Below are 27,319 nucleotides of genomic sequence, written 5' to 3'. Positions count from 1 at the left end.
AAATGGAGCCATCTGCTGCTGATCCTATGAAACATGTTTATCCAGATGCTGGCTATCTCTCCAGATATCTTGCTGGATGACACTGCCTCTTTATTTAGGAAGTCTTGTTAAGGTAAGCATATTTGAAAGTAGCCTGTACCACTAATATTACAACGTCAAACAAAGCAATATTTCCAATTATTTCCTCCAGATATTCTTTCAGAGGCGGGGTGCTTCAAAGCCATTGTTGCACATGTTTTGGGGCGTTTTTTGTCTTTAATTTTCAAATTTATTCTTTACCTCAAAAACAAAGAGCTACTGTTTTAGTTCAGGCTCTTCACACTTCACTTAGCTCAGTGCCTGGCTGAAGAATTACCCTGCAACTGTGCCTAAACCCAAGGCACAAGTCTTTGCTTTTTGCAAGATATGGGTTCTACTGTGGTACAAATGCAACTCGGTTATTATGCATGGAAAAACACAGCTCTCACAACTGCGTGTTGTGTGATAAACAAAAGCCACAGTATGAACACACAAGTGTTCACTCAGCCAGGTTCTATTCTGAGCAGTACAGCTACCTGACTCAGTGGTTTGTTGAAAGCTTCTTTGCCCATGGCCTGGTTTGTACCATTGTCACCTATTGAGCCATTAGTGGAGCATTATGGCTAACACCATGGGTGTTTGGACAATAGTTTTAAGTAGAAACAAAACCTCTACACAGTTTGTGTGCATTCCACAAACTTCTGTCACATTTAAATGATTTAATAAGAAGTGATGGTCAAGTGCTTTATGAGAGGAAAGACAGGAGGCAAAGGGTAAGACTTAGAAATTCAAATAAGATTTATTTTTAAGTTATAATATACTAAAAAGTTATTCACTGTGTGGAAATACATACATCTGAGCTTCTGTAAAACATTGCAGAAATAACAATGATAATAATAATAATGATGATAATGATGATATAAATAATAATAATAATAAGGATAGTATAAAAACAGCTTCAGTAGGTTTTTAAGGCTTGTAGGTCCTGAGACTGTTCACCTTACCAGCTGATGAAAAACAACACATTGTGCTCACACTACCAGCATTCATGTCATTTAAACTAATAATAATAATAATAACTTCAATGTAAAACCAAAACACACTTAAGAAAATTAACTTGTGGACATTTGATGTGACTGTCACATGCATGAACAACTGACAAATGTCACAGTGCCTTTATTTTCTACTAGTTCCTTAAAAAAAAAACGAGTGAGACAACTAATTTCCAAGCTAATATGTTTTTTTGAATCAGTAATTAATTTTGGCAATAAAACTGAGTGCTTCTTCTTTACATAATATCTCAGAGCACGTCTGGGATTTACTTCAACCACAGCGAATTCTGTAGATAAAATGCATTTTTATATTGCACACAAAGTTTATGTTGCTTTAGTCTTCTACAGCTCACCGTGTCATGTCCTACAGGACCAACATGAGCCAGCTGGACTTTTTATATAACACAAGGAAACAGTTGTCGCATTGCATAGAAGCAACAGTGTGCACACTAACATTTACTGCATAAGAGGAATAATTATAGCCGGAACGGGTGTTGACTGTGCAGGTTGTGCTGCAGACACAGTTCTCCACAAGTTGAACAAAAAAAAAGAAAACAAAAAAAAAAACAGAAAGAGGAGAGTGTGAAAAACAGCAAAGACAACACCGCAGGATATAGAGTAGCAGTCTAGCACCACTAATTGCTTTCCCTTTCCAGCTGTATTGGACCCAATTAAATTGTGTCAAATACGGGACTGCAGTTGCGAAAATGACCTCGCTGGTCGTGCCACTGGGAAACTTGTTGTTAAATGTTAAAAATACCAAAATAATTTCTACCAGATACAAACACAAAACATAGAGACAGCTGTGCTGGAAAGCCAGATTTCTAGACATAAATCATACATCAGAGGCAGCAAAAACACTCTTTGAGTGTGAAAGAAAGAAAAAAACTACTGCTTTTAGCAGAGAAGCTTTTATATTTGTGCTTTCAAATATTTAAAGTCTCTATAACATTTGCTGGGATTTTATAAATCAACTAAAAATCATTAAAAAAACAAAGAAATGAAAAAAAAAAAACCCTACTAGGTCAAAACCAGAACATATGCCTTTAAATAGAAGACTGAGTCTAACTGTTTTGCAGCTATTCACCTGAGTAATGAGGGGTGTCTGACGAGCACGGTTATATTAACAAACCTGCGCTTCATTATGCCGTTTCACCTCTCATTATTTTGCTTTACCTCCTTGAAATAAATGAGCAAGATTTTATTGTAAGATACTTTAAGCGATCTTTGTGCGCAGTTGTTTACCAGCTGATCTGCTGAATTATAGTGACAGGTTACTCACACTTGCTCTGCCCTCTGGCAGAGACGAAGCACAAATGACATCCCACTTTTAGCATCATAGAAAAGATATTTCTGAACCGATTATGCCCTAATTGCCTGCTAAAATGGCACAAGGTGATGACAGGATCTGACTCTTGTGCTGATAAAGAAATCAGTGCAGCCTATTGCGGGGGTGGGAGTTAGTGTTTTAGGTACAAAATTCTCTTAGCACCCTAATTCTTATTCATTTTCATGTGTATTTGCACAGTTTGCACAGTTATCTGAGATCTGAGCCGCTTTATTAAGGAAAACTTTCCTACATAAGGCACTTTAAATATTGCACAGTGCACAGCTAGAGGTTGGGCTGCAAAGTTGAAGACAGGGAACCTGGAGAAAAATGCACAGGGAGGACATACAAGTGGTCCAGTGACTAGCACTAGGAGTGCTAACCAACATCACACCCTGCTGAGAAATCCCTGAGAAAATAGTACAGCATGACAATGTTGGAATTTATTGTATTATTTGTAGTGACTGACTGTATTAAAGTGCATTTCTTGATTTTGTGGTTCTTTTGTTGTCATTGTCGATGGCAGAGCGATCATAGTTGTAGTCTTAGCTTGAACAGATTCAAACATTTTTCTGTTTTTGAGTAAAATCATAATAAAAATCAAAATTTGCACACTTTTTAGTATAATATGGTTATGCTATCCTCTCTTTGGCTATTTTATTCAGGTTAAAGTAAAAGGGGAGTAAATTGGATGTTTTTCATTGTATTTATACTGTGTACATATACACACTAGTTCCAGGGATCCGCGTACAGTTTTGAGGAGAAGTCTTTTTTTCTCGTTTCTTTAAAAAAAACCTAAACCTGTTGATTAATTAAAAAAAAAAATACAAGCATTAAATTGCACAGGTTGACTCTTAGAATCAACGTGTATAGATGCACTGACTTCATTTCTGAATACATCACAAGCCAAAACAGCCCCATATTAGACTGGGTCTGATCTAATTCTGCTTCTAACTCTATAAAGAGCTTAAACTTCCACTCAGGTTTGCATATAAATAACAAGTAAAATAAGAAGTTAATTAAGACCATATGATGGTAAAGAGAAAAAAAAATCAATAGTAATCAATAGTTAAAATGACGATACGTCTGCTCATCTGTTCCTACGGGAACTATTATACCACTTCCTTATTGCTACTCCACTGGTGCTCACCACGATGCACAGCGCTCCCCCAAGGCTCCACCATGTCGGTGCACGGCTAAAGAAAATGAACTGGAAGATGAACGCCAGCACCACATCCACAGTTCTCATCAGGGCTACGGGTCCGGCCTTCTCAATCTGCAGAGCCTTTATGAGGAAGGTCTGGCCTGCAATACCCAGGATGGCGATCAACATCAGCATCCAGCGGTCGCGGCCACAGAATGGGATTTTCCATTCACCCAGGACGGATACGGTGATGATGCACTCGATTAACCCGATGACAGCATAGTACCACACGGAGATGTAGTAGTGGACACTCTTGCCCAGCTTGCGAAGAATAACAAATGTACACGCAGCTCCAATTGCTCCTATACATAAATTAACCATTGAGAGAGACACAGAGCGAATAAATCAATCTGCAGAATAATAACAATGATCAAATACATAAGAACCACTTTAGACTTGAAGGACAGCTAAAGGGTATGTTCGGATCTATTGCTTCAGGGCTACAAAGCTATTATTAAACTGATTGAATTACTTGAGGTTAAATGTTGTCCTAAACCCGTATGTTTGAGGTTCGTCGTGTGACATTTGTGATCACATTATTACTTATTGTTATATAGTATTAACATCTGTGCATTCCTAATCATTCCTGCTGATTCAAAGATTGAAATTTCGAAATGAATGAGTCCATAAAATGTTTGCCAAACTGTTACTCAGTGAGAATCCAATATGGGTATCATGCTTTGAAACCTAACGAACCTCTTTTACAGAAACTAATAAGCTGCTACAAAAGAAAGAAGACAGCTTTGAGCCCAGCCACAATTGACTGGAAACAATCTGTCACCCATGTTTAGCATTCAATCAAGCAGCAACGTGCTGGCTCTTAAAAAACATACATATAAAGCCAACATGGAAGTGCCAAAAACTGCAGTTCCTTGAGTGGCCACTTGAGGCGGACTCTAATAAAAGTCCGTCCACACAGACCCCAGTGTAACTTCACTGGTATGAAAACAAACAATTTTCATCAACATGGCCAATTTTTCCCTTCACCTTCCTGTTTAAATCACTTTAGGGTTTCTTTTCATGCATTATGCCTCTACAGAGTGGCATAGGAGGCTCCTATATTTGCTAGCTATTGTCATGAGCCACCCATCACCATCATTTTGCTAGAGAAATTGGAAACAGGTGCAGTGATTTATGAAATGCAGAAACAAAGCCTGTACAATGCTTAATAAGCTTGAAAGTCGATATTTGGTATGACCACCTTTATTCTTTAACACAGCTTGAACTCTCTTAGGCAAGCGCTCTTGTGTAATTTGGCAAACCTTTTCGTCCTGCAACTGAGTGTCAGTAAACAGTAGATGGATAATCCTAAGGTCCAGATACGTCTCTTAGGTCTTATGTCAAGTCTTTGCCAAAATATTTCCTATTTCATTAGGACGTGACTTTCAGATACTGTTCATCTGATCTGCCACATATCCATTTGTCCTCCATTCATTTTGCACTCCACCCTCTCATACAAATGTGTTTCAGTTCCCCTGGTTGCCATGGCCAACTTGACCATAAGAGCAAACAAAATCCTCAGCAAAATACTCAGTGTAAATGTTTGGATAAATCATATCACCTCCGAATGCAGCTATGGTTCCCTTGATGTGGTTCGTGTAGTCGCCCTCAATGCCATGAACATTCTCGCCGAAGAGAAATGGCGGTCGGGCAATGAGGATGACTCCGGTGAGGGTAAAAACAGTGAAAACACAGTCCCAGATTGTACATTTCTCCTTCAGGAAGATCCAAGCCAAGAGGGAGGTAAAGACTGGATTACTGGGGGCAGGGTTCAATCAGAGAAAGAGTTAAAAAGGAAAAAAAAAAAAAGCATGGAAAAAGCGTAAATGTAGCTGATGAATTCAAGGAGGATGCAATGCATCTGTAGTGTTTGCGTTATTTGAAGTGATACGTAATAAATGAGCTTTGAAGCAGCTCTCACCTGAATGTGATAACGATGGCATCTGCCAGCGGCATCTGCTGAACTGAATAGAAGAGCAGGATCATGGCATTGGAACCAAGGAAACCCCGAAGCATCAAAAATAAACGTTTATCTCTGGGACCAAGAAAACCTGTCCTGGAGGAGCAGAGATATGAGGATGATGGATGAAGGGATGGCTGAATGGAAGGATGACTACAATGACTGATAGAGGAAGTAATAAACTGAAATTTCAGGGAGGGACGGATGGAGAAAATGCGAGTACCGTAGGGAGTTAAGGGATGACAAATTAGTGGATGGCTAAGGAAAATGATGCATTTAGGTAATGTGGGAATGACAGTGATGGATGCATGAGTGGATGCTGCTGAAAACAGGGAAGAGAGGCAGATCTGTAAATGATAAATCAAAGTTAAAATGTATGTGGAGGATGAACAGAAGGATGGGTGACAAGGTTCAGTGCCTTTTTTAAGTTATATTTCTCAGTATTAAAGGAATCAAACCAAGCTAGTGGAATAAATTGACAGGGGGGAAAAAAGGGGAAAAAAGAATTCAATTCAATTTTATTTATACACCGCCAAATCACCGCCAAACCAGTTTGATTATATTTTGTTTGCCTGTTGGCATATTAGTCTATGTATGTGTAAAAATTACACCTCAAGTGGTTTGTTTAATATACTTGACTATACTTAAGCTCTGATTATGAAATGGGGAGTTAATTTTAGGTGGCTATATAACTTGATGTGGGAGTATTATTCAAAACATTTTCCCACACTGAATTTAAATGCACATTATTCCATCAACAACAGTGAGGGGAATAAAACAAATCTCTAACAATATTTTGTAAACCTCATGTTTGGACAGTGAAATCAGGACATGTGCCTGGTGAAAGGGGATAAAATGACAGATAAATTACAGGTGAGGATATGCGCCATCTCTTTGACTTTATCCTCTTATAATCTGCTCAAACCAAAAACATTGTTGGTTTGAAAATGTACCAAAAAATACTGGCCTTAATTATGTCATATACTCTACAGCTTGTGTAAATCTTAAACCAGCTATCGTGCTTACTTGCAATAGATGATTATTGGTGTGACAAACAGCATCTGAAAGAAGCATCGTATGGCACTGATCTCTATAGCATGAATTCCCTCTATAGTTTTCACCAAGAGGGTAATGATGGAGAAGAAAACTGTGGACAGGAAAGCATAGAACAAGCCAAGACCTGGGCATCTATTTGGTTTCTCTGGGCCTGTGGAAAAAGAGAAAAGAAGGCATTAGTTTAAGTAAGTCTAAAGACAGAAGAATGTAAGAGAAGGGCCATAAGAAGAAAATCACTTACATTTTTAATTATAAAAATATATTATGTTGTTCTTAATACAGCACTCCATATTGGATGGCGAAGTTAGGAGCAGAATATGTTATTGAACCCCATGTGGCCTGGGTAATTCAGCTGCAAAGACCATAAAACAAAAGATATGCCAAATTGTGGGCTGTGGTGTTTGCAAACCCTGACTGTGAACTGATATGTGTGCAGGGATAGACTTTCAGCCTGAGGTTAAACAAGGATTTTTCTTTGTACTCACCAGTCCGCTCGCTTTCCAAACTTTGTACAAAGCCACAGGCGAGGAAGAAGATCGGCAATGTTTAGTCACAGTAAAGCAGTACTGTAAGACTTGTTGTCATAGAATCCTTTTATAGAAGGAATTTTCTTTGATTTTAACTACATAATAGTTTAATTACATAATTTGATTCAACATCTGTAAAAACTTAAGTGTACAGCTGGACCAGATGGGAGTTCAAATTTATACCCTGTACTGTTCTACTTAGCAATTATGCACCAGCTACAAAGGTAACCAAAAAGCAATAAAGTAAAACTGGTATGTAAAGGTCCTGTGGAAATTTCTTACTTCCTTGTCAACTTCTAATATAAACCCCCTTCTTCCTTGTACAGGAATATACCAGTGGTAAAACAGGACCAAGTCCTATACAAGTTAAACTTAGAAACTTAGAGTTAGTCTTAGAGAATTCACATCAGTATGTATAAACCACCTCCTGTTTAAAAGTAGGCACGTTTTTGGTTTGTTTTTTTTCTCTTTTGGAAAAGTGCACAGTCATGCATCCGTTTTATAGCACGATGGAAAATGTTAAGCTGGCTTATCAAACAACTGGGCCACCAGCTTCACCAGCCAACCAGGTTCACTACTGGGCAGAATCACTGTAAGATGAACATAGTTTTATCATATTTTAAGTATAATTTGGTATATAACTTTATTTAACATTACCAGTTTGTTCTGAAATAAATAACCATACAAATAAGATGGGGTGTTTTAACGGATGTTTTATTATCAAATAAGCCCCCCCCCCAAAAAAAAAGATGTTATAAGTTTATATAAAAATTGTGCGTAATCCAACTTGACTGTATTACAGTTATAGGCCAGTAGCATACACGTGATATCTCCGCTATCACCGATACGTGACGTTGAACGATTGTATAACGTGGTGCTACGCAGGAAGTCACGGTTTGTGTATTAGTACATTATTTAGTCACACGACGAAGTTTATCTGCAGGAGAAAGTCGTAAAAGCGGGAGACGCCGATTACTTTATGCTAACTGTAAGTGCGTGCGCGTGCGCTTCTACCTTCTGGGGATGGGGGCTTGCTTCTGACGCAAAACGCCGGTGGGCACGACGTTTTCTCCTCGCCGCTGCTTTCCAGTGAATTTCCCCTTCCTCTCGCGACCTCCAGTTGCTCATCATCATCATCTTCATCATCATACTCGCACGAAGCTCGGCCGTTGCTCCGCAGATGAATCCTCTCTGGTGCCCGGTCGTTAGTGCCAGGCTCTTGTCGGTCGTAGGCGCTGTTTTTGTCATGGCTGTCAACTTTGTAAAACGCCACCGTAACGTCGGCCTCTACGGATAAAGCCCGCTCGTGCGTGCAGTGGTTACAGTCTGCCATGCTAAGATGCGACGGCTGAGCGGCAGCATGCCTCAGTGAGAGTACCGTGCGACTTCCCCGGTGTCCTGAGTGACTGAGAAGACGAGGTTAATGACTAATCTTATCTCAGGGGGCAGGTTGTTAACGACTGTGCGGTGTTCAGTTTACCCACGGGGGGGCAGAAGTGGACTCAAACCAAGTCTCCTAGGCAACTAAAATGTTCCTAAACGTCCATGCCCATTTCATACATTTACATTTTTAATTAAAGAAGTTCTACTGGTGAACTAACCATTACAGAAATATAGACTTGGTCATTTCCAATACTGTTATTGTTATGGCAGCTGTGGCATAAACCTTACAATGGTCTCTCTGTCCACACACGCAAAAGTTTACAAGTTCTATTTGTTTGTAGGTTTGTGTTTATTTTATTACTTGCATCCTTGAACAGAAAAATTAGTTTTAGTGTTTGTCATTCATTTCTGAATGTAAACCTAGTTCACAATAATAATGAGATTTCAGGATTTTATTTATTTAGCTTGAATTAATTTTGACAGTATTTTTTATCAAGAAACACACATTTTGCTCATTAATAGATTGGTATCCTTGTGAAAACAGTAATGTTAAATCCTTTATTCCCACCACCATGTGGTGACCCAATACAGTTTCCACCTCAGGACTGGATGCCATTGTGTTTTTAAAAGAAAAAAAAGAAACACTTTTTTATTATCAGGTCAAGAGAATCAGCTGAATACAAATCAAATCATAAAGACTAAATTCATTCAGTTTGTAAGTATATATGAACAAAAAACAATACGAGAAGTCGCTTGCTGATTTAGTATTTTATTACCACTGTACATAAAATAAAATGAGAAAAGATGGCAAAAGGGACATCTAATATCCTCTGTCCTTACTTAACTAGATAAAAGTGACACAAGTAAGTCTACAGCAGAAGTATCATGTTACACCAAATCTTATCACTATATCTACACTAAAAAAAGAAGCATCGAGTGTGGTCCCCTCTCCATACAAAAGTAACATAATTTACACAATATTGTAAAAACGTAAACATTAATTTTTTGGCAAATTGTTGTTAGTGAAGTTTTTAATTGTCATCAAACTTCTTTTGTGTCAGAATAAGAGGCGCGCGTGAAAGCATAGGTAGTATGTGTGGCACAGTGGTTGGCTTTTCATTGCGGAGTAAAGACAACAATGGCTTTGTCAGCGAGGGAGAAAAAGGGTAAGGTTGCAGTGAAAGAGAGAGGGCTGGGTGACACAGTGGGATGCTTCTAGCGAGGCATTCATCAGAAATCGACGCCATGAATGTATCGCGCATACAGTCTTGTTCAACTGAGAGCAGAGAGGAAGCAGGTTTTTTTTAAACTCAGTTTCTCACAGTGTTTAGCAGATTTGTCATTCCATTTATTGAAGCACTCGTCACTAAGGGTGAAATAATTACAAGCTGCCAACTAGCTGCCATGGAAAGGACACAGTTCTCAGCAAGTAGTCCAATTTTTACCTGCATTTGGTTGAAAGTAGTATTATTATGAAGCTCAGGTCTCAAATACTGACAAATTGCTCTATTGCTAAGTACAACACTACATCTATAATCATAGATTTAAAGGTGAAAAGGGGGGTTTTGTAGATTTGTCAGATTGTCTGTTTTCTGTACGGTATCTGTCAAGCCTGTCAGTTGAATGGCTCATGTGACAGGATGAATGAGACTAGCCTACACAAGCAAATAAATCCAGTACTTAAACACAACACACCTATTAGTATTGTAGGTTAATGTCCCATAGTCTATAATGTATTTTCCACTGGAGGTAATTTTCCTGAAATGTACAGTTTAATTAACGAAGACACAAAAACGTTCTCGCCCCCTTTTCCAAAAACAAAAACAACAACAACAAAAAAAAAACAGGAATGGTAATCAGCACTATCAAAATCCTATAGGAGAAAACAAAACTGTATGTAGATTAATAGCAAACTCATGTGTGAATGTCTTCTGCCTTTGGAGTTGAATAATAGATGAAGAAGATCACTGACTTCACTGCTTCAAATGGAAAATAAAGCATTTCCAAATATTAAGGGATTGAGATATAAATACAGGACTGGCAGACCACTGCAGCTGATTACAAAATATGTATAGGTTTAGCTACAAACTAATCTAAAGGGCCTCATTATTTTTTGACAAATCTATTTTTTTGTTTGAGCAAAGGTGGAAATTGTTGGTTGATTAAAATGGGACTGACGAAAGCGACAATCTCAGGGAAAAGGCATTTAGACGATGGGCCTAATTGCTCAGATCGATCATGAGGTGCTCGTATATCTGAGTTTTTCCTTTGAAGCTGGATGCCAGCAGGAACACCCGGCCGTCAATGGAAACCAGAGAAAATCCCCGAGGCGCCTGGATATTCAGCTCCTGAGATGGGACAAACTGGCCCCTCTTGGTGTCCCATTGGTAGACCTGCGTCAGTGAGTAATCGCTGCCCAAGATGGCATACTGCCAGTTGCCGGTGGAGACGGGCTGGAACACCATAGAGCCACGGGAAGGAAATGTCTGGACCTCTTTGAACATGGCACCGTCCCAGCGCATCACCTTGGAGTCCCCGATGAATCTTGTCAAGCATATAAACAGATCACCTTTGAAAAGGACAAAGATTTCAAGGGGCTGTTTAGTTACACATTCAGCCACTAAATGCGGATCTGACACAGGAAAGCTCACGAAAAAACAGATTATGTAATCCCAAATATAATTCATTGTTTGCTACAAATATTTATTCAGCTGTGGGAGACATTTCGAGCTACATTATTCATGCACATTCACTCATTTTATATTCACACATTGTGTGCTGTGATCTTGGGCTGTGTCTTCCCTGTCTGCTCATATAGCAGAGCCAGGCTGATCTCAGCCTTATGCACTGTTTTGGGAGAAAGAAGAAGTGGATGCAGATGTTACTCTGGGAATGGTGCTATTTTTGTTTTGATGACAGATAAAGCTTTCTCTCAGTTTTTCTTTCAGCCCTCCTAACTAGGCTAGCTGTTATGGCAAACCCATAATATTCTCATAATATTATGTATAGACCCTAGATTGCCTGTTCAGAGAAGGCTGAGAGTCTCTTCTGGTAGGCAGAACACCTGGTGTACCACATTTCTCTCTGCTGGGAGGTCTGAGGCGAGGGAGAAACCATAAAGTTGGAATTGCAAATTAATTTCCTGTCATTTGTCTTTGGAGACCTGTGTCCAGTACACATACGGAAGCTGTTGTAAACCTTGAAAGAAAACTGCTTTCCTTAAATTAACTTTTCCCTGACATCAGCTACTAATAGGTAACCTGTTAATACAGTATGAGAGAGAAACCCCCACCCCCCACTATCATGTTTTACAGTATGATTTGTGTGCAGGTTTTATGGCAGTGACATTGCCTCTTATCGCCTTCAAAATAAATGCCGACAATATGCAGCGGGAAAATAAAGCGTAATAAATCAAGCCTAAGAGAGTAAGTCATAAATGTTTTTATTAACCACACTAAAAAAAAAGTTGAGTCCATTATTAAGCATGTGGTGCACTAAAATAATGGATGCAACTAGGAGTTTGCACAGTGTCCTTTTGCTTGCATGGTTCTCACCTTGGACTCGGAAGTGTTTGATGGAGAAGACATCCTCCATGTCCGGTATGTCAGTCCTGCGGTCAAACTTTTTCTGGCTCCTGTTCCACTGGTACACGACGGGCCTCTGGGAACTACTTGACAAAATCAGGTGGGGTTTGTTGGAGATGTCTAGATATTCTACATCTGTATCCCTGTACCAAGGGTGGAGTGACTGGTGGGAGTAAAATCCATTGCCGTTCCATTTGTACACTGTTGTGGAGCCCGCCTACAGGAAGAAATAAGTACAAATCATCAGCTTAAGCCAACTTCATTCAAAACTTGAACAAGCATTTGAATTAAGTACTCAATAGTGATTTACAGCTGAAAACAATTATAGCTCAACAAGAAAAAAAAATTAGGCACCAAACTTCAAATTTTGCATGAAGCCAAACACCAGAGTGTGGTGGTGTGTGTGTGCTTGTGTGCCTGAGTTGTCCCCAAGCATATGTGAGAGCATATGTGAACATTTGGCAATACAAGCTAATCAGCAGGAGCAGACACAGACCGACATGCTGCAGAGAAGGACGCCTGGGGAAGGACTGGCTGACGTGGTGGGAAGAGTAGATTAGAGGATATTTATTCATGCAGGGGCTGGACGCAGTAATAAGGACATGTCTACAGTAACTGTTGTTTTGAAGTCAAGTCAAAATTGATATCTGTAGCATGTTTTAACAATCCCAGTTGACCAAAGTGCTGTACAAGTTATATAGAATATACACTATATACAATGATCGCTAAATCAACAATAACTATGCACTAAAAATCAAATAAAAGCAGTAAATAAGACTGTGTTTGCATATTAAAGGCCAGGATACTCTGCTCAACTAGATTTGAAAGCAAGCAAAAACAAATAGATTTTAAAAGGTGTTTTAAAATGATTGAGGGACTTGGCAGGTCTTAAGTAAGGTAAGTTGTTCCAAAGATTAAGAGCCACCACTGAAAAGGCCCTAACGCCTCTGCTTTGAAGCCTGACTCTAGGAGAGTTCAAGGAGAGTTCAAGAGCCATTGGTTCAAAGCCCTCTGTGCTCCAGTAGGACTGTAGGGTTTCTGTTAAGTAAGGGAGTGCTAACCCACTGAGACTTTAAAAAACAAGTAATGCAATTTCCAATTGAATCCTGAAATGGATTCATTTAAAAATAAACTATCACTAGCGAAATGCAAATTTATGCCACCTGCCATGAAATACTTTGTTGATTTTGAGTAACAGTGAAAGAAAACAGAAAAGAGGCCCAACCTTAGAGCTGTCAGCGATGACAAAGAAAGACTCTCCGTCGATCATGAAGGTCTCGATGTCGTTGGGTTTGCGAATTTTTAGGATGTCAATGTCCTGGATCTTGATGAACTTGCTGGCGGAGGTATCGTGTTTGTAAATGTGTGAGCCCCCAAACAACTGGGCCACAATGACAAAGAGGTGGTTCTCAATTACCATTGGCTTGCAGACGACAGTTGAGGTGCCTAAAGAGTAAAAGAGAGAACAAAATACACATTCGGTACATGCACAGAACCCAAGCAACTGTTTGTACTAGAATGTAAGAACAATTAGGCTCACTAACCTTTTTTTCATCCAATAAAAAGTGTCCAACTACAAATACTACATGAAACCCATAGTTCCTTTTTTCAAGTACATCTAGCTAAACCTTATCAAAACCATTTAATGAAGTAATGTAACTCTGTGGTTAAAGTAAGCCTCTGTGATTGATAAAAATGTTATGTGCATCACTGTTGGCAAAGATCTGACTGTTAGGTCTTCAGGGTTCTTATATATAGTTTGCCCAAGGATCTCAAAATGGTCTTAAAGTCTTCAGAAGAGCCTTCGTCGGCTAAATGTGAGGTGTTTAGAGTTGATTAATAGAAAAAGAAGATAAAAGGAAACCATAGACACATAAATTTGTATTTCAGACTTTCACCTATTCACCTTTCTAGACAACTTTCCTTTCTTTTACCTTGAGCAGTTATTGTAATAAAACAATGTGGGAAGACTAGGGAGGAAAGGTCTTTTTGGTGGAACGTCTAACATTTGACAGGCATCTGGATCTTATAATATTGAATTAAAAGGGGCAAGTCATTGGTTAAATTTGTCTGTTTGCTACCGGGATTCCTTAAACCAGTGGTTCCCAAACTTTTTTTGCCAGGCCCCCCTTTTTTACAAGAAAAATGTTCGCGCCCCCCCACCACCTAACCCCCCCCCCCGCACAAACACATCCTCCAAACACGCACACCCATATTTTGTTTACAAACTCCATTGCGGTTTATTTCACACCTCAAACATTTAGTAAACAATTAAGCAAATACAAGTAAACGGCAATAAATTACAGGTAGTAATAAAATATACTACTAACTCTTTTACGCTACGTCCACAACTACACGGGTATTTTTGAAAACTCAGCTGTTTCTATGCGTTTGGGCTTTTCGTCAACACGTAAAGGGCGTTGCGATTCACCGAAAACGGAGATTATTTAAAACTCCTTTTTTGCGTTTACGTGTGGACGAGGATTACAGAGTTCGTCACGCAACGTCAAAGGCATGTGCCTTTTTTCACGTCAAGCTGTGCGCCACGTTATTGTTTACATGAGATGAATTGCAGAATGGCAGATAGAGACAAAATACTGTTAATCTGACTATCTGCAGGTTTTACACGCTTACATATACACACGCAGTTACTGTCTCTCCATTTAGAAAGGCAGAGGCGTCACGGTGTAATTATTTTACGTGTAGTTGTTTTTTTTCCTGTGTAATAACATTCAACATTGCTATCAATACATTTTTCAAAAAATGCCTCTCTGTGCAAAATGGGTTTAAACACATAAACAGCTGTGAGATACTGTTTGTCCGTGATTTGAACAGGGGGAACAAATTACGGCAGGATCAGCCTGATATTATTTGTATCCCACTGTAACTTTACTGCATAAAGAGCTAACCTCATGTTAGCTCTTGATGTCAGGAGTAGTTAGTTATTACAAGAAGTGTTTGTGAACTAAAAATCAAGAATGTGGGATACTGTTTGTCCGTGATTTGGAGAGCACAGCGCGTGCTTTGGGCATGTTAGTAACATGTCCAAAATGTCAGGAGTAGTTAGTTATTACAAGAAGTGTTTGTGAACTAAAAATCAACAATGTGGGATCCTGTTTGTCCGTGATTTGGAGAGTACAGCGCGTGCTCCCGACGCAGGGAAACTAATTTTGCAGGGGACCTACCTTGGCACTTGTGCAGGTGAAGCCAAAGGGAAGATATGCTTCACCATATTTTCCTGTCTTTGGCTTGGAAGGAAGTTGGTTTGGAAACATATTTGGCGATGCTTCATCTCCTGCTTTGCGTTTGTGTGGGAGCCCCTTCAAAAACCTGTCCACAGTGTCCAAGCGCTCTTTTTTTTCTTTTTTCTTTTCATACCGTGTCCCCCCTGCAATGGCTCTGCGCCCCCCCCCCCTAGGGGGCGGGCCCCACACTTTAGGAACCTCTGCCTTAAACTATATAAGCAGATGTACATGAAAGTGGAATTTAACCGAATTTTGAAGAGATTACAACTGGAATTGGATTCAGGAATTTTTGGAAGTGTTCTTTACCATGATGAGATGCCTTCACCAATAAATTGGAAGTTATCATCTTGATGTTCTCAAGAAAATAGCACAATCTAGTGCTAGGATCTGATATCTTTCTACATCCAGGCACTCCATTTATGCCTGGATGCAGAGGAAATTTTCTGCATTAGCAGGTATGCTGTGTCAAACATCTCTTATTATACTGCTGGCTTAAACGGGTAATTACTTTGAATGGGAACTAGTAATTACATCAATCAAATATATACTCAACTGCAGTCACCTTAAAAGTTGTATTGTGAAGTTCTATAGGGAAGCCAACCAGACTGAGACCAGTACAATCAATATAGGGTTTCTTATGCATTTACATAATACACATTGAGGTCATTCCAGGTGAGAATATTTACACATTCTCGTATTGACTTTAAAAAGAACAAACAAAAAAAACAACTCACTTTCAATGGTGTCATATGTTCTGAAGGTCATCTCCACGTGATCCCATTCTAAGAAGCTGCATGTCCCAGCAAAAGGCTGGGCAAACACGACATACTGTTCATTACCAAGAGTGAAGGCATCCACCGAAATGGACTCAAACTTCAGTGACTGATAGGTGGCAAACTCTGAAAGGTGGGACATAACAATTAAATAGACATGAGAAAAAGATGCTGAAGCAGTCGCTTTAGCTTCTGTGATACAAGGAGATGTGCAAGAGGAAGATACCCGCTGCGATGCAGTCAAAAGAGTGAGGCAGCAGGTCGTTGATCTTCTTCCCCTGGTGAATGGGTGGGCCACTGCAGTGGATTTGGTCTAGAGTGGCATTGGTGTGGTGCATCCACTCCACCAACCACTTGAGCTTGCAGTCACAGATCAAATTGTTGCCTCGCAGATCCCTACATGAATGGATCACAAGTAAAATACAGTTCAATTTTATTTAGACAGTTTCCTCAAGGTGCTTTACGTTGTAAGGTTAAGACCTTACAATAACACAGACAAAACCCCAACAACCAGATGGGATCAATCAGCAATCAGTGGGAAGGAAAACTCCCTTTTAACAGAAAGAGACCTCCACAGAACCAGAACCTGCCATGACAATCAAGTAAAACACTAACGTTACAACATGAAATCATTAATATTTATTCTTTATTTCTTGCTTTCTTTATTCTTTTTAAAACTTAGAGGCCTCTTATTTCCAAGAACTGATCAGTTTGCTTAATACCCTCTGCTTCTCCTGGCTGCCCTTTAGCTTCAAACCAACTAAAGCACAGCACGTGTCCCATCTCCTGGGTAGTCTCTGCTTATCACACACTCTCAGTTTGAATAGCTATTAAGCTTGAATGTGGAGTCTAGTGAATCTAGAGACACAGGAATTAATCTAGCTGATTGTGTCAGTGTGACCTAAGCCAGTATCTAGTTCTTTTGTTGTGTAATTGAGTTGCTGACCATTTACCCTGACATTGTGGCATCTTAACCCAGCCTTTCCTTTCTCTAGATTTGTATTTTCTTTTAATTTCTCAACCGCAGTATGTAATAGCTTCCTCTATGATGATTTACTTCCTTAGACTATTCTCTCATTTTCCTTCTTGCACAGTTATCGTTTCTTTCTTTGAAAAGAAGGAGAAAACTAATATAGATTTAGCAACTACTTATGTTTTTCAAACTGTGTGAAAAGGACTAAACATACAGCATATAAATAGTAATCAAACACAAATACAATGAACCCTTGATGACCATATTAGTAATAACTAAAGTGTATATTTGCATTGTAAGGATGGATTAAGGAAAAAACAGACTCACACTTTGGTCAAAGCATCCATGCCCTTAAAAACATCTTTGGGCAGTGTCTCAAGGTTGTTGTAAGCCAGACTCCTAATCAACAAAAAGGAAAAAAAATAATAAACAAAGTGATTACATTAGATGTAGAGTGCATCTCTTCCGACATATCCATTTCCCTTAATGTGTTTTTCATTGGTTGGTGGCCAGAAGGACTTGAGAAACAGAATAAAACCAAGGACATTACAAACAAATAAACATGTCACAAAACCTGACTACTTCTAGAGTCCTCTCATGACATGTAACAGGTGCTTGAAATGGAAGGCAATAAAAAAAACATTAACGAATTAAGCTGCAATATGTTTACTTTACTATACTATTTGTCCCAGATGTGGGATTTTTCTTTTGATACAGCAGTTTGTTTGTTTTTTAAATGTAAAAGTCAAATTAAAAAACTAAAGGAGAGCAATCACACTGATCTGTCCTTCACATACCTGAATTGTGCGTTACTGTACTGTGTCTTGTGTTCTGATAACACTAGTCACACTTGTGTTCAATTTATTTCAATTGTGTAAAAATATACAGGAGTTCATTTAGCAAAGAAAAGGAAAAAAGTACTATACAAAATAAAACAAAATACATATCAATATCGCTTCACCTGTTCTGATTCACTTACATATTAAAAAGGAATGGGAAGAAGTGCACACTTATTTAATCCCACCTCCTCGCCATAAGTTATCAGTTAATATTTATTTAGCTTCCTTACTGATACAAACCTCAGTAATAGCAATGAAAATATTTCTAATATAACGTATATGACACATAATACTCTGATAATTTGTACTTTATGTTTTTGTAGCTCTTTAAGCCTCCACACAACAAAGCCAATACTTCCACTTTTAAAAACTTAATTGTACAAATATAAAATCATATCTTTGTAACTCTTTTTGAACTGCTTTATGTTTGGCCAACTCCACACTCAAATTGTTCCACAGTTTCACTCCATGCATAGAAAAACAAAAACTTGTTATTTTTTGTTCCTGGTATTACACAAACTCACAGCTTTCAAGAAGAAACCCATTAAGTTATAGCTTCCTTATCTCAAAAAACAAAAATAAAAAACATGTGTTGAATGTCACCTGGTAGTTCTGAACTCCCCTTTTTTTTTTTTTTTTGAAGAATAAAAAGTGAATCTAATGTACTTTTATAGTTATTGCCCCAGACCTCTGCACAACAGCTTATAGAATATGGAGTGATGTTCAGTCTAATGCCTCCTTTGTCTTGTTCAGTATTGCAATGTTTCTTGATACTTTGGAATGATTACCGTATTTTCCGGACTACAAAGCGCACCTGAATATTAGCCGCACAAGCTAAAATCAGGGGAAAATCCTGTTTTGTACATACATTAGCTGCACCTGACTAAAAGCCGCAGGGTTCAAAGCTTGTGCAGAAAGTAGCGGCTTATAGCCCGAAAATTATGGTATATCTTATGCGTGCTCTCCAATTAAGTCTCTCATCTATTATTACCCCAAGAAATCTATTATATTGACTCTTTCAAAATGAACACCATTTATTTGAGTTTTTACGTTTGTACTTAATCTGCTCTTTCCAAAGAACAGTTCTATTAGGTAGTTTTATTCAAATGTAATGATAATTTGTTTTAATCATGCCCAAGCTTTAATTTAATTATTTCATTAGTTACCTCATCCAATAAATGCAGCAGATCCTCACCAGTGCAGAAAATGTTTATATCATCAGGAACAGTATCATTTTAACACTCTGGACACTTCACAAATGTCATTGATAAATTAAAGAATCTAGGCCCCAAAACGGATCCCTGGGGTACACCACAAGCAATGTCCATGCATACAGAGCAACAACCATTTAATTTCACAAACTGCTTGCTGTCTCTTAAATAACTCCCAACCCAATTTAAAACTACCCCCCGACACTATAATGTTACAGTTTTCTTACTAATATATCCTGATCTATTGTGTCAAATGCTTAAATCTATGAATTATCCAGCCACATATTGCTTTTTGTCTATGGAATTTGTGATGTATTCTATTGAATCTAATAGTGCCAGTGATGTTGATCCGCTTGATCTGAGCCCTCAGACACTCGGTGAGTAGTTTATGTTTATCTATATGTTTTTCCAGTCGATTGTTAAACAGTTTTTCAAGATTTTTTGAGAATTGAGGTAGTAAAGAAACAGGCCTGTAGTCTTTGAAATGGTGTTTGTTGTCAGATTTGTATAAAGGTTTATCTTTTGCTATTTTCATTCTGTCTGAAAATATACCAGTCTGAAATGATAAATTATAAATTAAATCTTAAAATAGCCTTAGGAGCTTTCTTAACCACTGACTTATCAATATCATTTTAATCCAAGGATTTCTTATTTTTACATGTTTTAACCATTTCCAAAACAACAGCTGCTTGGAGCATTGAATAATGATTTCTGTCTATTGAGGTATCCAGTTTTTCCTCTGTTATCCCAGGTTCAGTGATGGTTGTTTAGTGTAGACCCACGTTTTACAACACTGATCAGTTTTTCTCATATTCTTTTAATATTATTTTTATATACTCATGTTTTCTATTATATTGCTTTATTGGACAGTTTGTATTATACAAATATAATGTAAATAATCTAAGGAATTCATCATACTTACTTGGCATCTTGTTTTTGATATATTTCACCTGTTTCTGTTTCATGAAATCGTTTTTAAAAGCATTTATTGATTCCTCTGTTCTAAATCGTGTGTACTTTTTTTCTGTCCATATTTTTAATCTTGTAATTCCTATCATAGACTGTAAAAACAGGAAGATGGTCACTGATGTCATTAATCAGAAGTGCACTTACTGTCTTATGTTCAGTGTCATTTGTAAAAATGTTGTCTATGAGAGTGGCACAATGTGATGTGATTCTAGTAGATCTGGTTATTTTAGGGACTAGGTTCATACAGTACATTGTGTTATTAAAGTATATACGTGAATTCATAACCCTTCAGTTCAAAGTCCATTCCTTTATCCATATTAATACAAGTTTCAGATAAGGTTATGACACTGAATGTATGTAAAGACTGGTTTAGATATTCCTTGATATTAATAAAATTTGTATATAGACTTCTACAGTTAAACTAGATAATTGATCATCTCACCCCAGCCCCGTGGTTGTACTGTTGATTTGTATAGTAGCAGCAGTCATTATTGATAGAAGAGAAGAAGTTGTTGCCTGGGTCTATTTCATATTCCAAGTTCTGTGTTAATTAAATGTTTTGACTTCTAGTTGATCATGTTCTGCACTTATCTGACTGATGCAGTTGTTTTTTTTCCCCCAGATGTAGCTGAGTTGTTGCTTTCAGTGTATGTCATAAGTGAGTGTGTGGTTGTTTGTTACCTTGTATATAGTCTAGCTTCTCCGGTGCTGTCAAATGCAGGGTATTTTTTGGCCAACAGTGAAAAAACTCCAACAAAAACAAACCCTGGAGCTAGAGACTGAACTTCAAAACACACAGAGAGATGTGAATGAAATGAAATGTTGGCGTAATCCATGAACACTGCATTATTTATATGAAAGTTGGTTCTCCAAGGAAGAGAGACCTTTTAACTTTACAGTTTATGCAAGAATGCACTAAGCAAACACATGGGGTTAGAGCAGAGTGGAAAGGATTCAAATATAACCCCTTGCAGATGCCCCTTTAATAATGTATTTACTGTGTGTGATGCTCTTAAAGTGTCCTCTGATACTGCATGTGGTATCAGGGTTTGTTTACTTTTTTCTACAAGGGAACCGAAAAAGGGCATCTTCACCTACATACTATGGCACTTTCTGAGTCATGTTAGCAATATAAAAAATCTTAGCTGACAGTTTGAGCTGTTCATCTTTTATTGTAAACATTATTATTGGAAAATGATTTAATTATAGAGCAGTGATCCCCTACTGGAGCTTGGATCTGACTTTCCCTTTGAAATGATTATGATCTGGCCTACAGGAAAACTCCATCTGTAAAGTTATCTTTAACTTTGACAAACTCGTTACCTACATAATTATTCTTATATAGACAAGGTTTCATTATGTTGCTTTTATCAGAATATCTGTTGGTCTAAAGTACCACACCATGGATTTGTTAACTCTAGCCTAATTCAGGTATTCAGGTGTTTTCGAAGAGGGTTTGTGGACATGTATCCTCTGTTTGATTTGTCTCACTGTTATTGATTGTCTTTCTTTTTCTTTCCCCCAGCTGTTTGCACGTCCCTGATTACCTTCACGTGTATAAATAGTCCTGCCTTTCCACTTAGTCCTTGTTGCAGTATCTGTTTACCTTTCTTGCATGTTTGCTACCTGTTTTGTTGAAGTTTGGAGACTACGGATTGCTGTTAAATCTTAATTCTTCATCCATAGCACATTGAAGTGGATTCACTTTCAGTGCAAATCTTTTTAAAAACCATTTGCTTGTGATTTCTTGTAGATAAAACTATTTTCTATACTTTGCTGATGTTGGGATAATTGATTTTTATTCCTCTTCATAACAATATATAGTTTATAAGATGGTGGTGATCATAAGGATGATGAAGGAATGACAAGGAAGGCCAATATGCTAAAATCTTGTTTGCCTTGTGCTGCATGATGTTAAAGGGAAAACATGTTGGAGCGTCACAGAGTGACAGGTCACCCGGTTTAAGGTTACAGCACAGTTATATTTAACTTGACCGATAAGTCACTCGCGCTCTCACCTACCTTTAGTTCTGGCAGGCTTTGAGGTGACATTGTCACTGTGTTTAGAAAAAACACTGTTAAGAATGTGTTTCCATCTTTTATGCATAATGACTTTGTCAGTGTGATTTCTGTTAACATGGAATGCTATCTTAAGAAATCTTCAAATACCAGAAGTACAGACATGCACTCAATATACATATATTTCGTATAGTTTTGTTCTACAGGACAGAATAGTGGATTTATAAATTATTTTAGGCAGATTTTGAGCAGTTGTATCCAATATTCACACTAACAGCTTCTTTTTTTGGTTTTAGAAAAACTTTGACAAAATCAAGTCTATTTTACTGTCTAAAATTTATGAACAGCTTATCTGCAATGAAACATCCAGACCTGCCCTTCTGCAACCTGATCCAGCTGACATCTTCAGTCACCTTGAGAAATGATTACTGGCAGCAGCGCTTTTGCCTACCTTTTCATTCCAGACAGTGACAAAGTGAAACAGGGACAGAAAAGGCAAACTGATGGAGGGTATGTCGGGATACCTTGAAAAATAATGTTCAGTTAGTTTTTACCTCAGATTACTCGAAAAATGAAACAGACGTGTGAAAGGGACAATGCAGATGGTTAATGTGAAGAAAGGAAAAAGCCACAAGTTCTAAGAAAATAGAAAGGAACAAACGAGAGATGGGACTATTCCCTGGACAGGGATTAAGGAGAAGATAAGTAAAGACAGGAGGAAGAAAGAGGATAACAAGAACTGAGTTAAAGTTTTTTCAAACCAAAATACTTACAGATGTACTAGTGCTTTCAGGCCCCGGAAAGCATATGGGGATATTTCAGCAATTTTGTTGTTTTCAATAAATCTGTGAATGAGAAGCAGAATGAATGAGAGTAATTCATGAAATCCTACACACAATGAATACTGAAATCTATTGTGATCCTGTAAGATGAATGCCATAGCTTCCTGGGTGTTCTCTGTGATGATGAGATGTTTACTGCAATCAAGCTATTGAGGGTTTTACATGATGGCTAAGGCTTGTAAAACACTGGGAAAACATGTCAAAGTAAATTATACAGTAAACACATTCAAAATGCAAACAAATGTTTTCAGCCATTTAAGACAATTTGACTTAAGCTGTGGTTGTAGTTGGATGGAGCACCCAAACAGGGAACATTAGTGTAAACATGCTTATGGGGAAAGCCTCATTGTTCAGATAGATTTATATGCCATCATGTAACCAAGCATGCACTACAGTAAGGTTTTGAGTGCAATATTTCCGCACAGGTTTACATAGTGCTGTTATTAAAAAGCATGTGCCTCGTATTTGTTTAATACAAAAAATATGCAATTATGATACAGTCTTTCATACAACAGTAAGCAAATGTTTTCTGCACATGAATTAAAAACAGTTACTTACAGGTATTCAAGATGTGGTAAACCTTGAAATGCATCCTCATCGATCAGATCAAATGAGTTTGCTGTGAACAATCTGTGAAGGAAAAACAAACCAAAAAATGACTTAAAAAATTAGATAGATAGATAGATAGATAGATAGATAGATAGATAGATAGATAGATAGATAGATAGATAGATAGATAGATAGATAGATAGATAGATAGATAGATAGATAGATAGATAGATATTATTTCTCATAAGAATAGGATGAAAATCTGGTATTACTTTTCTGCATTCATACTTCCATAGATTTTTGACAACACCGCTGGCTGAAATCCAACTCCAAACCACGACAGTCTTTTACAGACAGTTTCAAACACTCACATTGTACCTCTCTCCTGACCTCCTCCATACATGAATAGAGATGAATGAAATATTTCAAATTTAGATCCATCACTCCATAACACGGATCGCTGCGGATTTTCAGTCCATTTCTTGTGTAATTTGGCATACCTGAACCTTTTTCTGTTTCCCTATGAAATGCTCTTGACAGCCACCCTTCCACTGATGACATTTCTGATGAGGCTTCAGTGAGCAGTAGACGGATCAACTGAAGGGCCAGATGCATTTTTCAGGTCCTGTCAGGTCTTCGCTGAATTTCTTCCTTTTTTGACATAACTTTCAGACACTATTCATCTACTTTTTTTTTTTTTTTTGGGGTTGCCTTGTGCTTTTGTACTTGTACTTTTGTTGTCCACTTTCCTCAGTTTCGTAAAGGACACACTGCACAGTATGCTGAGATATGCCAAGTTTTCAGCTAATAGCTCTTTGCTGGATCAAAAATATTATTTTATGCCTGTCAAACAGTGTTATCTTTGGCATTTTTCATAGATTCAACTAAAGAAAAGGAAACAAATTATGCACTTTTGTGGCAGGCTAGTATAACAGTGCCTAAAATGCAATTTAAAAGTAGCTCAACAACAAAAGAAACATTCCTCTGAAAATGGTCAGGTAGAACGACTGGATTGAAAATGAGTGAAAAAGCAGCCAATGTCCAACGTAAACTTTTGAAAGGTCTTCAGAAAGCCTGGAAAACTGTTGCTGAAGACCACTTTAAAAATTATAAAGATATTATATAGATAAAGTCTGGTTCTTTGGAAGCAAAATATAAAGGATGGAAGCGTTTAGACTAATGCAAATTGCCATATTTAAAGCAACTGTACATAGATTTTTCTTAACAGCTGGTTGTTTGTGTTTTACAACTTAACTGAGATGAACTTCAAGAAGATATTGATTTGTGTGGGCTGTGAACAATAAGAAAATGTGGTCATGGATGTTTACGTAATGTCAGTGGCAGTAAGTCTATTGCAAAAAGCAGAGAAACTGGATGGGGGACTGGGATACTGTAATAGACAACAGACTCATTCAACATACCCACTGTGTATGTGGTCAATGAATGACTCAGATTAAACAGAGAAACAGCCACTCACTCCTACATATTTCTCATAAGAAATGGCAAAGAATCAATATTCTTACCCCCCCCCCCTCCCTCCCACTTGTTTCTGAGTCACTTTTTAAATAACTAACATAAGAATCGTGTCCATCGGCAACATATTGTACACCTCATCTCCACCAGATTATTAAAAATCTTAAAGGGTTTTCGTTTATTATTAAGCTGGCATTTGTTTACTGTACAGAGTGGCTCTATTCTTTTAAATATTGAACAAAAGTACCATCAATATTATTTATTATATCAAGCTTGAAATATTACAATCCTAAGATGTTAAAGTTTTTAAAATGAGGAAGCCAGTGACCCTGACATTTGGCTAATGCAGACTACAAAAAAGTGCCACTGATCAAGCATGCCTTAATGGAGGTTAAGATGCTTCAAGTCACCTTTGCAGGGAATAATAACAGATGAGGCAGTGCACTTATTCACTCATCTTCAGTTACCTCCCTCCTAACGGTCACAAGCTCAGTCTTCAGATGCGTGATGCTACGTCCTCCTACATTTGAGGCTTCATGCACATTTAGCCTTGACTTCACTGTCATCTGAGAGAATGAAGGAACCGGTGCCAGGAAAGCTAGACTGACGCTTGACAGCATGTTATTATGTGCGGCGTAGAGTACAGTTAAGTCTGACCTTGCTGTTAATTTGCGGATTTGCAAGAACGCATTTGCTCAATAGGCTCAAGTCCTGTCAAGATACTAAATAATGAAGGCCATTAATCAACAGCACTGTTAAGAGAAGGTGAACACTCGTGTGCAAGCCTGTTATTTGACTACAGCTTAGGGCTGAATTCTTCAGGAGAATAAGAGAACATGCTCATTGTTTATCTCAGCCACCCTGTTTCTAAGGAAGACACACACACACACACACACACACACACACACACACACACACACACACACACACACACACACACACACACACACACTGTTCCTCTTGCTGTTAGTTGCTGTAGCCATGTGGTCTATTGCATAATCCAGACACCATTACAGAGAATCCCCCTTTAAAGCTGAGTCTAAACCTGTGTGCAAGTCGCCTGTTAAGACACAACCTTACTTTTAAATCAAGGAAGCAGTGAGACAGACAGACAGACATAAATTATAAATGGACAGATAGATAAATAGGCAGACAGATTGACAGATACACAAACAGATAGATTGATAGATACATAGATAAATAGATAGATTAAAAGCTATTACTCACAGCAGGTGTAGGGTAGGTGTGTGCGCAAAGCTTCCTCCAGTAATTTCATTAAATCCAGACTTGACAAAAGATCTGATTAAAAGGAGAAACAAATCAAAGTGCAAATATGACACAGAATGTAATCAGCTTTCTGACACTTCACCACTTCATGCAGCATCACTTACAGTGAAACGACGTCGGATGGGAAAGTGTGGGGCACAGATCGGACACTCTCACACAGTGCATTATCTTTTGTGCAGGTGCATCCGTGGGGGCATCTGGGCTGCCTCACTCTCCGTCCGTCAGCTAAAGCCAAGCTGACAACAACGACCCAAACCAAGAGCGTCCATCCTTTCCGTCTTCTCCATCCCCTCACTGCTCTGCTCGGGTATCCCATTCCTTCTGTCCCGAGCCGAGTACTTCCACTCACGCACATGCAACTTACAAGCAAAATCTGCGACGTGTAAAGCCAATCGGGAAATATTAATTTGACGCTTTCAGATTGTTTGATCGCTTTGCTTTTTAAAGCCGAGGTCCTCTGTCTTGTTTGCTTTTAATGATAGAGCGCTCTGAGGAGGCAGTCTTCTATGCTTCTAGCGTCTCAATAGGAAGGCACCAGTCCAGTGGATTTGTTCTGCAAGGGGCAGGATTACAAATGCGGGGCAGATGGGACATAATAGCAGAAAACATCTCAGATTTTTGTCATGCCTAAGTAAAAGGCAAGGCTAAAAATCAGGCTTTTTGGAGTTGTCCCGTAGCCTAAAGGCTGTGCTAAAAGAAAAGACAAAAAAACGAAGAAGAAGAAGATGCCCTTAGAGAGAGAAAGCGAGCGGAAGAAAGAAAGAAAGAAAGAAAGAAAGAGAGATGGAGGGGGGAGAGGGTGAGAGAGGCCCCAAGGTGCGCTTTTTTATCAGCGGTGCCAGCTATTATTTATGCGCGCTTCAGAGCCGTGCATGGCTAATGGGGGAGCAGCTATTCATGAGGCTCTCTGTGCAAATGCACCTGCCCCACTCATTCAAATGCTGCCTCTTTTCTTCCCTTCTCTGGCATAATAATGACATTAAATGTGAAAAGACGACGGGCATAATATACGGTTAAAAATACATCAA

At 38.3% G+C, this 27,319-nt stretch overlaps 2 protein-coding genes across 2 annotated transcripts; both read right to left on the bottom strand.

Moving 5' to 3' along the window:
• Positions 1-792: 792 nt before the first annotated feature.
• slc35g1 (solute carrier family 35 member G1) lies at positions 793-8,776 on the bottom strand. Its single transcript, XM_031751903.2, has 5 exons — positions 8,159-8,776; positions 6,588-6,768; positions 5,523-5,657; positions 5,163-5,359; positions 793-3,903 (listed from the first exon to the last, which is right to left on the bottom strand). Exons 1-5 carry the CDS (start codon positions 8,475-8,477, stop codon positions 3,488-3,490), a joined length of 1,248 nt encoding a protein of 415 aa, XP_031607763.1. The 5' UTR covers positions 8,478-8,776; the 3' UTR covers positions 793-3,487.
• Positions 8,777-9,276: 500 nt separating this feature from the next.
• Positions 9,277-27,036, bottom strand: lgi1b (leucine-rich, glioma inactivated 1b). Its single transcript, XM_031751934.2, has 10 exons — positions 26,396-27,036; positions 26,232-26,303; positions 23,541-23,612; positions 22,914-22,985; positions 17,430-17,501; positions 16,356-16,525; positions 16,091-16,255; positions 13,337-13,557; positions 12,082-12,328; positions 9,277-11,096 (listed from the first exon to the last, which is right to left on the bottom strand). The coding sequence occupies exons 1-10, from the start codon at positions 26,644-26,646 to the stop codon at positions 10,747-10,749; spliced, it is 1,692 nt and encodes a 563-aa protein (XP_031607794.1). The 5' UTR covers positions 26,647-27,036; the 3' UTR covers positions 9,277-10,746.
• Positions 27,037-27,319: the final 283 nt, after the last annotated feature.

This window comes from Oreochromis aureus, linkage group 8, assembly GCF_013358895.1.
Source record: "Oreochromis aureus strain Israel breed Guangdong linkage group 8, ZZ_aureus, whole genome shotgun sequence".
Lineage (NCBI taxonomy): Eukaryota > Metazoa > Chordata > Actinopteri > Cichliformes > Cichlidae > Oreochromis > Oreochromis aureus.
Note: the sequence above shows the minus strand (reverse complement) of the source record. Positions and strands in the feature narration are given on the sequence as shown.